Source organism: Capricornis sumatraensis, chromosome 19 (assembly GCF_032405125.1).
Source record: "Capricornis sumatraensis isolate serow.1 chromosome 19, serow.2, whole genome shotgun sequence".
NCBI lineage: Eukaryota > Metazoa > Chordata > Mammalia > Artiodactyla > Bovidae > Capricornis > Capricornis sumatraensis.
In genome coordinates, this window is record NC_091087.1 from 64,313,217 (window position 1) to 64,328,228 (window position 15,012).

Sequence of the window (15,012 nt, forward strand, 5' to 3'; positions counted from 1 at the left end):
CACCCCACTGTGGTCCCTGACCTCACCTTCTCCCACCCTCACCCTTCTACCTCCTGCCACCCCCAAGCTTCCTCGTGGTTCCTCCTGGACCAGGCAACTCAAGCCTGCTGCTCGAGGCCTTTGCTGCCTGAGTCTGGAATTTTTTCCCCAGCTGTCTGCATCCAGATGTTACTCAGTCTTTTCAATGAGGGCTCCCCTGACCCCAGCCCTTTGCTTGCCTGGCTGGTGCTCAGCACCATCTAACACCCCAGGGCACCCCTTCACCTTGTCTGTGGCCTGACTTCTCTCCCAGAGATGAGGGGTTTTTCTCCTTTTTAAGCTATTTTGTTCTCTGCTCTAACCCCATGCCTGGAACAACATCTGGTGCTTTCAGGCCCTCAGAAAATATTCATAGTATAAATGAATTCAAGGTGAACTTTCTCATTTTTTTCAAAGTTTGTTTGATCTTGGTTCCACAAGAGAAAATGGGGACCCTTGTCCAGAAAGTCCGGGTCCTACCTAGGCCACCTGGCAAAAAGAGGAGTCTTCTAGGCCACTTCTCCCCTGTGTACAGATGCAGAAACTGAAGCCCTAAGAGGGAACAGATGTTTTCACAGACTTCACTAAGCAACCTAAGCCTAGTTAGTGGCAGAGAGGAAATGGGAGCCAATTGCTCTCACTCCGGTGGCTGTTAGAGTCCTAACTGGCCTCTGAGAGGAAGCCTGGGGCCAAGCAAGAAGATTTTAGGATGATTATAAAGCCTTTTGGTGCCAGAAGATATTTTTGTGCTTCCAAGGAAGGCTAGAAGAACCTAGAAGACCAAGAATGTGTATTTCTGGGTGATTCTGGCCTCCGCTGTCTTTACTGCTTTCCCAGAGGAGATGTGGGCCATACTTCGGGCCCTGGGAAGAGGTCATGTCCGTATGAGCTGGGCTGCCCTGCTCTCAAACTCTAAATGAGACCCAGTTCCACAGCCTGTAGATGCCCCCCAGCTGCCCCTCCCAGCCCCATGACGCCTGCAGTTGCCTGGATACTACTGTTGGCCTGGTGACCTGGCACACTCTTGTGTGGACCCAGAGGAGAAATTCATAAGAACCCCTGACACACGCAGCTTCCAGGGAGGGAGGGCGGGCTTCTAGAAGGGTTTAGGAGTGAGGAGCATCAGAAGAGGGAATTTTTAGTACACTGACTTTGCTGGATCTCTCGCCATATATATCTTTCTAGTCTGGTCTCTGCAAAATCCAACACAACTGGACCTGTTTAACCTCACCTTCCCAGCCTCCCCACCACCCAGAGAACTGCCAGGACCCCTGCCCTCCCCTCTAGGGAATGCTGTTCCCTCCTCAGGACTCCTGGGTCCCCCACCTCCTCTGACCTCAGCAAATGGTTCCACTTTTCTGTGCTTCTAGCAGGGCTCATCCTGGCCTCATCCTACCCCACCCCCAGGTAGCTTCTTAACAGCAGATGCCGACCTGATCTCTGGTGCCCTTCGGCAGCATCTCAGGGATACAGGACAAAGGAAAGGCACCAGCTGCATCTTCCTGGTTTTATAACTACCCTTTTCTATCTGATTAAGGTTTTCACCCATGGGAAGTCCCTGGTGGTCTGGTGGTTAGGACTCCATGCTTCTACTGAAGCGGGCACGGGTTTGATCCCTGGTCAGGGCACAGCTAAAAAACAAACAAAAACAGCAACCACAAAGAAAAAGGTTTTCACCCCTGCAGATACCCTGAGAGATTTTGTTCCTCAGGTAACAGGCAAACAGACCACACAGCTCACACCCCACCCTACCCCCAACTCAGACTTTGAGGCCCCAAGATGCTGTTCCTCCTTTCCTGGAATCAAACTCACGTGCGTGTGTGTGTAGGGGGTTGGGTGGAGGAAGCATGTTGTGGAGAGTCTGGAATCTCTTGGGCCGGTCCTCTACTTGTCCCGCCATTTCTCAGGCCTGTGATGTTCTTCCTTTCCCAGGGACCCTGACCTGCTACATCCTCATCCTGGGGATTGACTGGGAGAGACAGGGAAACCTGGAAGTGTCTGTATCAGCATATCTAACCAAAATACAACGCAAGCGCCTTATGTAGTTTTACATTTTCTGGTAGTCACACTAAAAAAGGAAAAAGAAAGAGGTGAAATTAATTTTAATAATGTTCTATCTCAGTATGTCCAAAAATGATCATTTCAATACACAATCAATGTAAAATATTATTAATGGACTATTTTGTGGTCTTTTTTTTTATACCAAGTCTTTGAAGTCCTGTGTGTATTTTACACTTACAGTGTGTCTCAGTTCAGATGGCTGACTCTTAAGCGTTGACATGACTAGTGGCTATCATACTGGACAGCACAACTCTGTCTTGATCTGGGTGATGGTTACTTGGGTGCAGGCATATGTCAAAGTTTGTCTAATTGTATATTAAAGACTAGTGCATTTTACTGTGTGTAAATTACACTTCGGTTAGGAAGTTGTTTTTTTTTTTTAATTCTCTTCAGGTCTCTGCTCAAATGCCATTGTTTTCATGAACCCTCCCTGGTTTGGAATTGGCTCCTTCCATTGCACTGTCCTCTTGCTATATTTAGTCTGATCTTGTGCTACACCTGGTTGTGTCTGTGTATGTCTTACTCATGTTAAGTGCCTTAAGGTGAAGATCATGTCCATTTTTTTAACTCCCCTAAAGGCCCTGGCTATGCAGATGCTGAATAAGCAAGCATGATTTATTCAATCCAATAAGAATTGAATCCCCATTTGTTGTCAAGTCCTCTCTGGACCTGAGTCAGGATGCACTGATCATTCTGTTCTGTTCGCAGTCCTATTCCAGATGTTGGCAAAGGAGAAAGACAGGAAGAGGAGAAGGAAGACGGAGTGGGGCCCGGCCTGCCAGGCACTCCGAAAAACTGCCTTCCTCGCCGGGACATCAGCGTCCTGGAGAAACTCGTCAAGACGTGCCCGGTGTGGCTGCAGCTGGGTCTGGGCCGGGCGGAGGCGGCCAGGATCCTACACCGGGAGGCAGCCGGGGTGAGTGGGGTGGTCTCTCCACCTGGTGGCCGGTGGGCAGGTACAGCTGTACGGACGTAGCTGCCCTCTAGATGGCCGCCCATTTGCTCTCTTCTTAGGCTTATCAGCATTCCAACCAGAACTCAGGATTGAGGGACTGTTGGGCCATCTGGTTTCTGCTTTGGAGAGTAGGTGTCCCGCTGCGGAGCCTTGGGCAGCGTGGCTAGCGGGCTGTGTCTGGGCACTTGGGTGTCCCAAGCAGGACTGGCACTTCGAGAACTCAGCCAGGCATCCAGGGACTAGAGAATATCAGAGCCTGAGGAACCCGAGAAATCATTTTACATCCTCCTTATTTTACATGTGAGGATGAGGGGCTGTGGAATATAATCGAAAGGTTTCTCTTGTCTGAGTGGTTTTTTTTTTTTTTTTTTTTGGTTTTGAGTCAGGCTCTGTGAGTTGGGAAATGGCTTAAATTTTCTGAACCTCACTTGTCTCTTTGAAATGGGGCCATTAATAGTATTTTCCTCCCCACGGTACAAACGTTACAGAGGAAGATAGATAGGTACATAATAAAAGATGAGTCAGAGCTCATCAAATCCCACCCACTCTCCACCACCCCCATACATGCTACTTCCTTTAAATTTTTTTAATTTAATTTAAAAAGTGATATATATATATAGTAAAAAAAAAATATCAAGCTGGACAGAAATGATACAGTAAGAAGTAAAGTGTCTGATAAAGGTCTTTGCCACCTACTCTTTTTCCACCTACCTACTACCCAGAAGTCTTTTTTTGTTCAGGGCTTTTTAAAATTGAGGTGAAATTCACATAACATAAAATTAGCTTTTTTCAAGTGAGCGATTTAGTATGTGCACAAGGTTATGCAAGCAGCACTTCTATCTAGTTCCAAAATACTTCACTGCCCCAAGATAAAGCCCCATATCCATTAAGCAGTTACTCCCTATTCCTTCTTTGCCTGGCCTCTGACAGCCACTGGTCTTTAACCAGAAGTCATTTCTGCTGAACGTGTGTGTCCTGCTGATCTTGTGTTCAGACCCCCACATCTGTAATAGCTAGCATTCCCCAAAGGGTGAAAGGGTTAGTTGTTCAGTCGTGTCCAACTCTTTGCGACCCCATGGACTGTAACCCGCCAGGCTCCTCTGTCCATGGGATTATCCAGGCAAGAATACTGGAGTGGGTTGCCATGCCCTTCTCCAGGGGATCTTCCCAACCCAGGGATCGAACTCAGGTCTCCTGCATTGCAGGCAGATTCTTTACCATCTGGGCCTCCAAGGAAGCCATTCGCCAAGCACTTACTTATATTCTGGGCACTTACTTATATTCTGGGCACAGTCTAAGTTCTCCAGTGCAGGTTATCCTCACAACAGCCCTCTGAGATAGATGTTACTATTATGCCCATTTTACAGATAAAGTAACTGAGATACCATGCAGTTGAGTGTCCCCAGGTGGACACAGTGAGCCAGTGCCCGAGCTGGCATTTGAACCCAGGTGGCTGGGGAGCTCCCATGTACAGGTTTTATTTGACACAGATAGAATCACATCTTTCAGCCATTTGTGCTGGTCTCACCTTCAGGGTGGTATGCATCGCTACTCTCTGGGGAATAGTCCAAGCTCCTAAACACAGGAGACTCAGGTGGATAGTGGACTCATTTACCATGGAATGGATAAAAATCCATCAACTTGGCAGTTGTACCTGAACTTTGGAATTACTGGAACTTATGGAGAAGACAGTGGCAGAGGATAAGATGGTTAGATAGCGTCACTGACTCAATGGACATGAAATTGAGCAAAGTCCAGAAGATAGGGAAGGACAGGGGAGCCTGGCGTGCTGCAGTCCATGAGTCACAAAGAGTTGGACATGACTTAATGACTGAACAAGAACAGCAACAACAACTTGGGGCCTCTAGTAAAGTCCCACAGAGGCCCCTGCCGTAGTGAGTGGGTACCAGAGAGGCCTGAAGACCAAGCAGAATCCCGAGGGAGCAAAGGGAGGCCACCGCCAGCCTGTGGACCTGCCCAGCCCCACCACAGCACCAGGTCAGCCTGGGAGAGGGTTAGAGGGGGCAGGCAGGGAGACTGTAGTCCTCAGGAAACTAGATCTGTCGTTTCATTCCTCCCCCACCTAAAGGCTTTCCGTTTTGAACTGACTGAAGGCTTCAGAGCAGATGATGAAACTGCATAGAAAGTAAAATTGGAGACTCACACCAGCAGGTGTTCCGGTCAGCATTCCCAGGCTGCAGGCCTGGTTGGTTGTCCACTCTTCCATTAGGATCTGAGGGGAGGATGCAGCTGAAAAACAGGCCCAAGTGTAAGGTTGCAGTGGTGAGGGTGGCTGTTTTCTGGACCTTTCTGGGTCATCAGGAGAAGTGTGTCCAGGCCTGTGTGTAGATGGAGGTGGACCAGAGAGTGAGGACCCGTCCGAAGGCGAACTGCATTGGGTGTAAGTCATGCCCACTTCATCAAATGGTTCAGTCCTCAAAAAGTTTGCAATAAACCCTACTCAAAACAATAGTAGTGGTCTGTGTGGAGCATGCTTATTAATGTCAGGCCCTGTACCAAGTACAGTATAGTATATGATTGTCGTCTCATTGAATCCTCACAGCAATCCTGTGAGGTGGACTCTGCCATGATCCTCGTTTTACAGATAATGAAACTGAGGCTGGAGGGGGAGCGCCCTTGTTTGTGCTTCCCAAAGGCAAAACCTCAAAGGCTTCCCAAGCTGGGGATTTGATTGCAAGTGGTTTATTTGGGAGGTGACCCTAGTGACCACAAGTGGGGGAAATAAGACAAGAAAGTGGAGACAGATAATAAAATCAACCCTAACCCTAATAAAGGGCTTCCCTTGTGGCTCAGCTGGTAAAGAATCTGCCTGGAATGCGGGAGACCTAGGTTCAATCCCTGGATTGGGAAGATCCCCTGGGGAAGGGAAAGGCTACCCACTCCAGTATTCTGGCCTGGAGAATTCCACGGACTGTATTGTCTATGCGGTCACAAAGAGTCAGACACGACTGAGTGACTTTCACTTTCACGTTCATGCTGGTTACCCCGGGGGCACATGGAGCTGGCTTCTCCTGGGGCACTTTGGGAGCCAGGGCAGAACACATATCTCAAGGTCATTCCACCCCGAGGGCTGAGGGAGCTGGTGTTATTGACCACCTCCTGAGAGCCGTTGGTTCCAGGCAGTGGGGGTAATGGTTCATGTTCCAACACCTCCCTTCTGCTCTCAGTATGAGAAGCTCTGACTCTGGTCAGAAATAGCCAGTGGGCAAAGAGATGCCAATCTGGCTGTTGGAAGCAGGGCTGGGGTCTGCTAAAAAGAGTGGGTGGGACCCAGCAGCATCTGCCACTGGGAGTGAAGTCACCTGTCCACGGTCACACAGGTAGTGAGTTACAGGGCTGAGATTTGACCCCAGTCCTAGCTAAGCCAGAGCACACCCCTCACAAGGGTGAAAGTTAGTAGCAGAAAAGAAAAAGAAGTGACTTTCTGAGGTCAACCGATACCAGATGGGTGTGGGTATAAGACATGTATGAAAATGGGTAAACTATGATCTTAAACACATATGAAGATGGGTAAACTATGATCTTACCACTGTTTTCTCAGAGTGTCTGGGAGGGCGAGTTCTATGCATGGATATGAATGAGATGGCACGGGGAGGAGATGTCTGAGTGCTGTGTGAAAGGTAGGACAGCGAGGGACCTGGAAGAGGGAGGGAACATGTCCAGGTGGGCTGATCCAGGCAGACTTCCTGGAGGAGACAGATGCTGAGCCCTGTGTCCAGAGCCTTGAATCTGATCCTAGAAGTGAGACCACAGGATACTGTTAAGACCACAGGTTGGGAGCTGGAGGCCTTCCCACTTCTGCCCCCTCTGTGGCCACAGGGATTGGGGCAGCCCTGAAAACCACAGAACTGGAGGAGACGCCTTCTGTTCACTTCTCTGCCCTCCCTACTACTCCTCCCTGTGAGCTTCTGTATTTTCAAGCAGAAAGCAAAGCCCTAAGGCTCATGCTCTGATACAGACTTGTCCCACTTTTACCCAGTGTTCTTTGCATGATCTTATTGCTTACTCCTTGGAAGAAAAGTTATGACCAACCTAGATAGCATATTGAAAAGCAGAGACATTACTTTGCCAACAAAGGTCCGTCTAGTCAAGGCTATGGTTTTCCCAGTGGTCGTGTATGGATGTGAGAGTTGGACTGTGAAGAAAGCTGAGCGCCGAAGAATTGATGCTTTGGAACTGTGGTGTTGGAGAAGACTCTTGAGAGTCCCTTGGACTGCAAGGAGATCCAACCAGTCCATCCTAAAGGAGATCAGCCCTGGGTGTTCTTTGGAAGGACTGATGCTAAAGCTGAAACTCCAGTCCTTTGGCCACCTCATGCAAAGAGTTGACTCATTGGAAAAGACTCTGATGCTGGGAGGGATTGGGGGCAGGAGGAGAAGGGGACGACAGAGGATGAGATGGCTGGATGGCATCACTGACTCGATGGACATGAGTCTGAGTGAACTCTGGGAGTTGGTGATGGACAGGGAGGCCTGGCGTGCTGCAGTTCATGGAGTCGCAAAGAGTCGAACATGACTGAGCGACTGAACTGAACTGAACTGAACTGATTGGATTCTCACAGTGACTTCTTTCTGGTCGATGTTATTGGCATTTCCATTTCCAGATAAGAAAGTGAAGGCACAGAGAAGTTAAGTCACTTGCCTGAGGTCACACAGCTAGAAAGTGCAGAGTCTGCACGGTGTGATCTGCAGGGATGCTGGGAAGGCCCTTTGCTGTATAGTATCACTCTCAGGGAACTGTCTGAATTTCCATCAGTGCAATGGCTTCATAGTTTTTAAAGATTACAGACACTGAATAGCCACCAGGCTGTGAGAGTTCAGAGGGTCCTCAGAGATCACACGGCCCCACGCCTTCATGACACTGATGTGGGACAGTGCTTCCTCTGTCACTGTCTGGGGCCAGTGGTCAGGAGACTGGAGATCCCGCCCCTTTGTCCCAGTTATCTGTATAACCTTGACAACATCCCCACCCAACCACCCCCACCCAATCCCTCCCCATCTCCTGTAGCCTGCTTCTCTGATAAGGTGCTGGGAACGTATTGGCCCATTTTTGATTTGCATGGACTCAGAGCAAGGCAGTCAAAAGCCACCTTTATTCATTCTACACCCAAAGGGTGGGGTGTTTTTTCTTTTAGTTTTATTTTAGAAGTCTTCCGTTTACAAAGAAGTTGCCAAGATAGTACAGATAGTTCCCTTATGTGCTTCTCACCCAGTTTCTCCCACTGTTAACATCTAACATAAGTCTGGTACGCTTGTCACAGTTAATGAACCAGTATTGCTATGTTAGTATTAACTAGCACCCACGTTCTATTCAGATTTCCTGGTTTTTACCTAATGTCATTTTGTGTTTCCAGGATCCCCTCCGAGGCACCACATCATATATACTCACAAGTCTCCTTAGGTTCCTCTTGGCTGCATGTTTCTCAGACTTTCTTTGTTTTTGCGATCTTGACAGCTTTGAGGAGTACTGGTCAGGCGTTTTGTAGACTGTCCCTTACCTGTGATTTGTCTGATAGTTAGACAGGGATTCCCTGCTGGCTCAGACGGTAAAGTGTCTGCCTGCAGTGCGGGAGACCCAGGTTCGATCCCTGGGTCCGATCCCTGGGTTGGGAAGGTCCCCTGGAGAAGGGCATGGCAACCCACTCCAGTATCTTGCCTGGACAGAGGAGCCTGGTGGGCTACAGTCCATGGGGTCACAGAGAGTCGGACACGACTGAGTGACTTCACTTTCACTTTCACTTAGACGTGGGTATGGATTTGAAGGAGAAAGATCCCAGAGCCAAAGTGCCATTCTCATCCCATTGTGACTAAGGTACGTATTGTCAGCATGACGTCACTGTGGATGTTGACCCTGATCACCTGTCAGGTTCCACTGTGAAGTTACTCCTTCCCCTGCCCCTTCCGCACCGTCCTCTTTGGAAGGAAGTCGCTCTACACAGCCCGCACTCAGGGAGTGGGGACTTGGGCTGCCTCTCCCTGAGAGTAGAGCATCTATGTAAATTATTTGAAATTCTTCTGCACAAAGGATTTGTCTCTTCTCCTTCATTTATTCATTTATTCAATCAGTTGCCTTATCAGTATGGACTCACAGATATTTATTTTATGCTTTGAGTTTTAACTCAGCATTGTCATTGTTGTTTAGTTGCTAAGTCACGTCCATCTCTTTTGCAACCCTGTGGACTGTAGCCCGCCAGGCTCCTCTGTCCATGGGGTTTCCAAGCAAGAATACTGGAGGGGATTGCCATTTCCTTATCCAGGGCTCCAGCGGATCTTCCCGACCCAGATCAAACCTGCATCTCCTGCATTGGCAGGTGGATTCTTTACCACTGAGCCACCAGGGAGGCCCAATGTAGCCTCATACTACTATAATTATTTTGTTGCTCAAATTGTTTCAGCTTTGGCCACCGGGAGCTCTTTCAGTTGGTTCCTGTGTCCCTTTGATGAACTCCCATCATTTTGTGTGTGTTTTACTTATTTGTTTGTTTGGAGCACTTCCTCACTTTCTTACACTAAAAGATGCTCCAGACTCATATATTCCTTGCCCTAGTTCTAGGCTCAGCCATTTCTCATCGGAGAATAATACTGGAAACTAAGATCTGGGTACTCAGTGTTGCTATTGGAGTGTCATTGCTTCTAAACCTCAAGGTGGTCTTTTAATGAATGAAACCTCTTGTAAGATTGCTTTTTGTTTAGCAAGAGTTGCAGTAACCCGAGTTTTGATATGGACCAGCCACATTCAAGGCATCTTCCTCTACTGGGAGCCAAGGATACCAATTCCATTCAATATTAGTTTGGCAAAAGCATCAGCAAAGCTGTTTTCTCCCCTTGAGGGTGCTAGGACCAGGGAAGAAGACACAGCCAGCAAGTCTGCTGTGTTGCCAAGTACTATCTCTCATCTTTCCAACAGCCCGCAACAGGGGGCGGGCTCTCTATTTTATTTATTTTTAATTTTTATATTTTGGTCACACTGTGTGGCTTGCGAGATCTTAGTTCCCCAACCAGGGATCAAACCCTGGCCCCTGCAGTGAAAGCACCAAGTCCTAACCACTGGACCACCAGGGGATTCCCAGGGGCTCTCTATTTTATCAGTGAGGAAACTCACTTCTGACGTTAAGGAATCTGCCCTGAGTAATATGACTACTAAGTGATAGAGTGTGATTTGCACAAGGAATCTGCCCTGAGTAATATGACTACTAAGTGATAGAGTGTGATTTGCACTAACTGCCTTCAAAGACTTAAAAAAAAAACACCCACAATGTCTCAGCCTCATCCCCCCAAATACAGATTTCTTTGGTTTAGAGTGGGGCTCAGCCATCAGCATGGTTTTCAAGTTCCCTCGGTGATTCTGATGTGCAGCCAGGATTGAGAAACCCCGCTCCTTGCCAAGCTACAACCTCGTTGTATGTAAAGAAGGTGGGCTGCATGTCCAGACTGGGCTTCGGCCGCTGGACCCCCAACCTCCATTGGCACAGATGCCCCTGCACTTGTGGACTCCACGAAGAAGTAGCCACTTCTGTTTCAGCCCTGAAGAGTATGATTGGAAAATTTCCCCAAGCAACTGGAAAATAGTCCTAAAATAACAAAAGTGGAAAAGCAGACAGCTCTGGATTGACCGGGCCAAAAAGGGATAGTAAAAACAAAACCATTTATAGTGTATTTAGCTTTGGGTTTTTATGTATTTATTTGGAGGGAAGGAAGGGCATGCAGTAGCTGCATTCTCTCCCTAAGCATATTCTGTCCCAGCTGTTAACTGAAATCAGCTGGTCTTCCCAAAATTCATCATGCTGACTGAAGGTGGACAGGGAGGGGCTCGCATGCCAGCCAGGGGCTCAGCCCTCCTGGATTGCAGTGACTTACCTATAAAACTAACCCTGAGTTTTGGAAACATCCCAGGACACTGATGCTGGGAGAGAATCTTCTAGATGGAAGGAGTCCTGGACCCCTTTGTCCCTCTCCCAGACTAGACTGGAAAAGCCAGCTCAGAGAGGGGAAGTGACTTGCCGAAGGGCACAGCAAGCCAGGGTCAGCACTAGGAGGGACTCTGTGTCCTGCCTCATGGCCCAGGGCTCTGGCCACCACCCCGCTGTAGGCTTCAGGGGGTGGGGATGAGCGAATCCGAGCTCTTCAAAGAAAACTGGATCCTCAGAGCAGGGGGTGGACATGTCACCCATCGGTTTGTACAGTTGGGGGAAGAGGATTCTTCTACTTTTTTGCAAGTTCCTAATCTAGTGCATTGGGGGAGCTGACAAAAGGGAAATAAATAAAGAGGGACCAGAAGGAGTGGGCTGACTCAGATGTCGGCTCAACAAGGCAGCAGATGACGCTTCTACCCATAGAGGAGAGAGGTTGAGTGAGGACGCTGGGGCGCAGCAAGCTTTGGCCCTACTTAATCAGGGAAGGCTTTCAGGAGGACTTGCTCAGGGAGGGTCCCAGTGTGGGCATGAGTGTGACCTGTTCCATCCTAATAACCCTGGGCAGCCCACACGCAGGGATCCTGAAGGTAGACAGAGAAGGACTGGGGACCTGGACTTGTCACCTCGTGTTCCCTCTCTGCTCACCTTGAGCTCATCCTTTCACTCGGGGCTGAGACATGAAGTCTGGAGCTGCTAGTGAGGATGTCTTTCCATGTCCAAGGTGCCTGGTGCTCCGCATGTTACCTTTCTGACTATAGAGCCATCCATGAATGAGAGGATGGGAATGCCACCTCCACGCTGCAGGGGACTCTGAGGCAGGTAGAGACACCATACACTGTGTGCATGCTAAGTCACTTCAGTTGTGTCCAGCTCTTTGTGACCCTATGGATTGTAGCCCACCAGGCTCTTCTATCTATGGGATTCTCCAGGCAAGATTACTGGAATGCATTGCCATGCCCTCCTCCAAGGGATCTTCCCAACCCAAGGATCAAACGCAAGTCTTACGTCTCCTGCGTTGGCAGGCAGATTCTTTACCACTAGTGCCATCTGGAAAGCCCCATACCATATATTGGGTGCTTATTATATAGCCGGCACTCTACTGAAGTCACCTGGGCACTTTCAATAATCCTTTGAGGCGCTAGGTCATCTGGGAATGCTTTCAGTTCAAGTAATACCTGGCCTATGGTAGCTTCAACCATAAGGTTGAGAAATCTTACCTAATGAGAAATCTGGAGGTTTGGGGTCTAGGGCTAGTTTAGTAGTTAATGGATGACAGTGGCTGACTTTATTTTTGGGGGCTCCAAAATCACTGCAGATGGTGACTGCAGCCATGAAATTAAAAGATGCTTACTCCTTGGAAGAAAAGCTATGACCAACCTAGACAGCATATTAAAAAGCAGAGACATTACTTTGCCAACAAAGGTCTGTCTAGTCAAAGCTATGGTTTTTCCAGTGGTCATGTATGGATGTGAGAGTTGAACTATAAAAAAGCCGAGTGCCAAAGAACTGATGCTTTTGAACTGTGGTGTAGGGGAAGACTCTTAAGAGTCCCTTGGACTGCAAGGAGATCCAACTAGTCCATCCTAAAGGAGATCAGTCCTGAATAGTCACTGGAAGGACTGATGCTGAAGCTGAAGCTCCAATACTTTGGCCACCTGATGTGAAGAACTGACTCACTGGAAAAGACCCTAATGCTGGGAAAGATTGAAGGCAGGAGGAGAAGTGGACTACAGAGGATGAGATGGTTGGATGGCATCCCGTTCACAATGGACATGAGTTTGAGCAAGCTCTGGGAGTTGGTGATGGACAAGGAGGCCTGGTGTGCTGCAGTTCATGGAGTCACAAAGAGCCAGACACGACTGAGCAACTGAACTGACTGATGTCTTCAAGACCCAAGTTCTTTCCTCATTTCTATTCCCTCATTTTCAAGGTTGGCTTTCAAAGGTCTTGGGTTTGTCACCCCATGGCTACAAATTAGTGGCTGCAGCTCCAGCCATCTCATCCATTCAAAAGCAGGAGGTCATGGGCAAAAGGCTTTCTTCTCTTAGGATCAGTCTTTTTTTGTCAGGGAACAGATGTTTTTGCAGATACCTTATTGACCGCTCCTGACTGTGAGGGTAGCTGAGGAAGGGAGTGAGTGGCAGAGGTCAGTTACCAAGGAAAGGGAGGGGACTGGTTCTCAGGGAACTAACTCATTGTGACCATCACAGACAGGAACTATCATATTCCCATTTTGCAGAGCAAGGAGTAGCCCTGGAGCAGTCTCACAGCTCAGAGTGGCCAACTAAGGACCGAACTCTACGGAGTCTGGCTCCAGAGTCCATGGACTGAAGTCTTACACAGAAGGGCCCCAAGGCCCAACACTCTGGATCTTTCCCTTCATCTCTCTCTTTGCCAGTCCTCTGCTGTGCTGTTTTCTCATCTGTACAAGGGATAAAGTGTTCTAAGCCCCAGGGAAGGAGTTGCTGCGAGGTATTTAAAACCTTCAGGAAGGTGTCTGGCATAGAAACATGATCAGTTGCTACTTGGTGGGTTGGCTGGGTTGGAGGACACATAGGAGGTCACAACCCCAGCCTGAAGGTCGCTGGCCTTGCATTCTGGTCCTGGCTCTGCCACCAACAAGGATGTCTTTGCATCTCTGGGTCTTGGTTTCTTTAGCTGTAGAGTGAGGAGCTGAATACATCTGTAGCTTTCAAATTTCCCCACTGAGCTCTGGGGGCCCCTCAGTAGCACCTAATAGAAGGAAAGTAGGAGGTACCCAAAGGATGAGGTCCCATCTCCTCATACCCCACAGCTATACCATTACCTACTGTGGCATATGAACCACTCCAAGGTCCAGTGGCTTGAAACAGTCACCATTTGATTTTCTCAGGATTCTGTAGGTCAGCAGTGTGGGCTGGCTTCTGCTGAGTGGTTCTTCTGCTGGTCTCTCCTGGGATTAACCAAACAGCTGTAGTCATCTGGCCGTTTGACTAGGTCTGGATGGCCTGAGATGGCCTTGACCACCTGTCTGGCAGGTGGTGCCAGCTGTAGGCTGGGCCTCATGACTCCAGCAGACTCGCTCAGCCTTCTGCATATGACAGTTATGGTTCAAAAGGGTGAACATGGAAGCTGGCATGCCTTTTAAGGCCTAGGCTTAGAACTCAACACTACCACTGCTGCTGCATTCTTTTGGTCAAAAGCAAGTCCCAGGCCAGCCTACCAGGTGTAGGGAACTAGATTCTACCTCTTGATGGAAGGAGCTGCAAAGAATTTCTGGCCATTTTTAATCTGCCACATAGATGGTCTTTGCTTCTGTCTTCCTAGCTCTTTGTTTGGATAAAAAGATACATAGTAATAATCTTATTAATAAGTATCATTTATTTGTAAAATGAGATTGAAACTGAAAGTGTTAATCATTCAGTGTGTCCAGCTCTTTGTGACCCTGTGGACTGTAGCCCGCCAGGCTCCTGTGTCCCTGGGATTCTCCAGGCAAGAATACTGGAGTGGGTTGCCACTTCTCTAAGGGATCTTCCCAATCCAAAGATCAAATTCAGGTCTCCTGCATTGCAGGCAGATTCTTTACCGTCTGAGCCATCAGGGAAGCCCCTATTTGCAAATAAAAATCTTAGCATGTGGTTTAGTGCTCAGTAAATGGTAGCAGTCTACAATAATAATAATAAATATCTTTAAGTGCATACTCTGTGCCAAGCATTCATATACATGGTCAGCAATTCTCCTGGAAACCCTGAGAGATGGATATTATTATACTCAGGCTCAGATGAGGAAATTGAGGCCAAAGAAGTAAAAGTAGCTTGCCTACGGACACACAGCTGATAAAGATCAGAGCTGGGATTCAAGTCCCCCCTGGGGGTCTAAAAAGTGGGCTGCCAGGGGGTAGGCAGGTAGAAAGAGAAGTAAGATGGGCTTGGGAAATTTGCACATGGACCCCCCCCGAGGGTGCTGGAGTGGGAGCTCTGGGTGGCACACCCAGCCCATTAGCCTTCTGGGTGCTCACCTGCAGCAACCACTGTGGGCAGCGTCTCTGTAGAGGATGAGCAGTGGA

The 15,012-nt window shown here is 48.5% G+C and overlaps 1 protein-coding gene across 1 annotated transcript in view; it reads left to right on the forward strand.

The window, feature by feature from the left end:
- The window catches only part of RIN3 (Ras and Rab interactor 3), a 121,056-nt gene that overhangs the window by 25,915 nt on the left and 80,129 nt on the right, over positions 1 to 15,012 (forward strand). The window contains exons 3-4 of the mRNA XM_068990986.1: positions 1,951 to 2,014; positions 2,788 to 2,995. Coding sequence (XP_068847087.1) covers positions 1,951 to 2,014; positions 2,788 to 2,995 — 272 coding nt within the window. The remainder of the gene's footprint in view (positions 1 to 1,950; positions 2,015 to 2,787; positions 2,996 to 15,012) is intronic.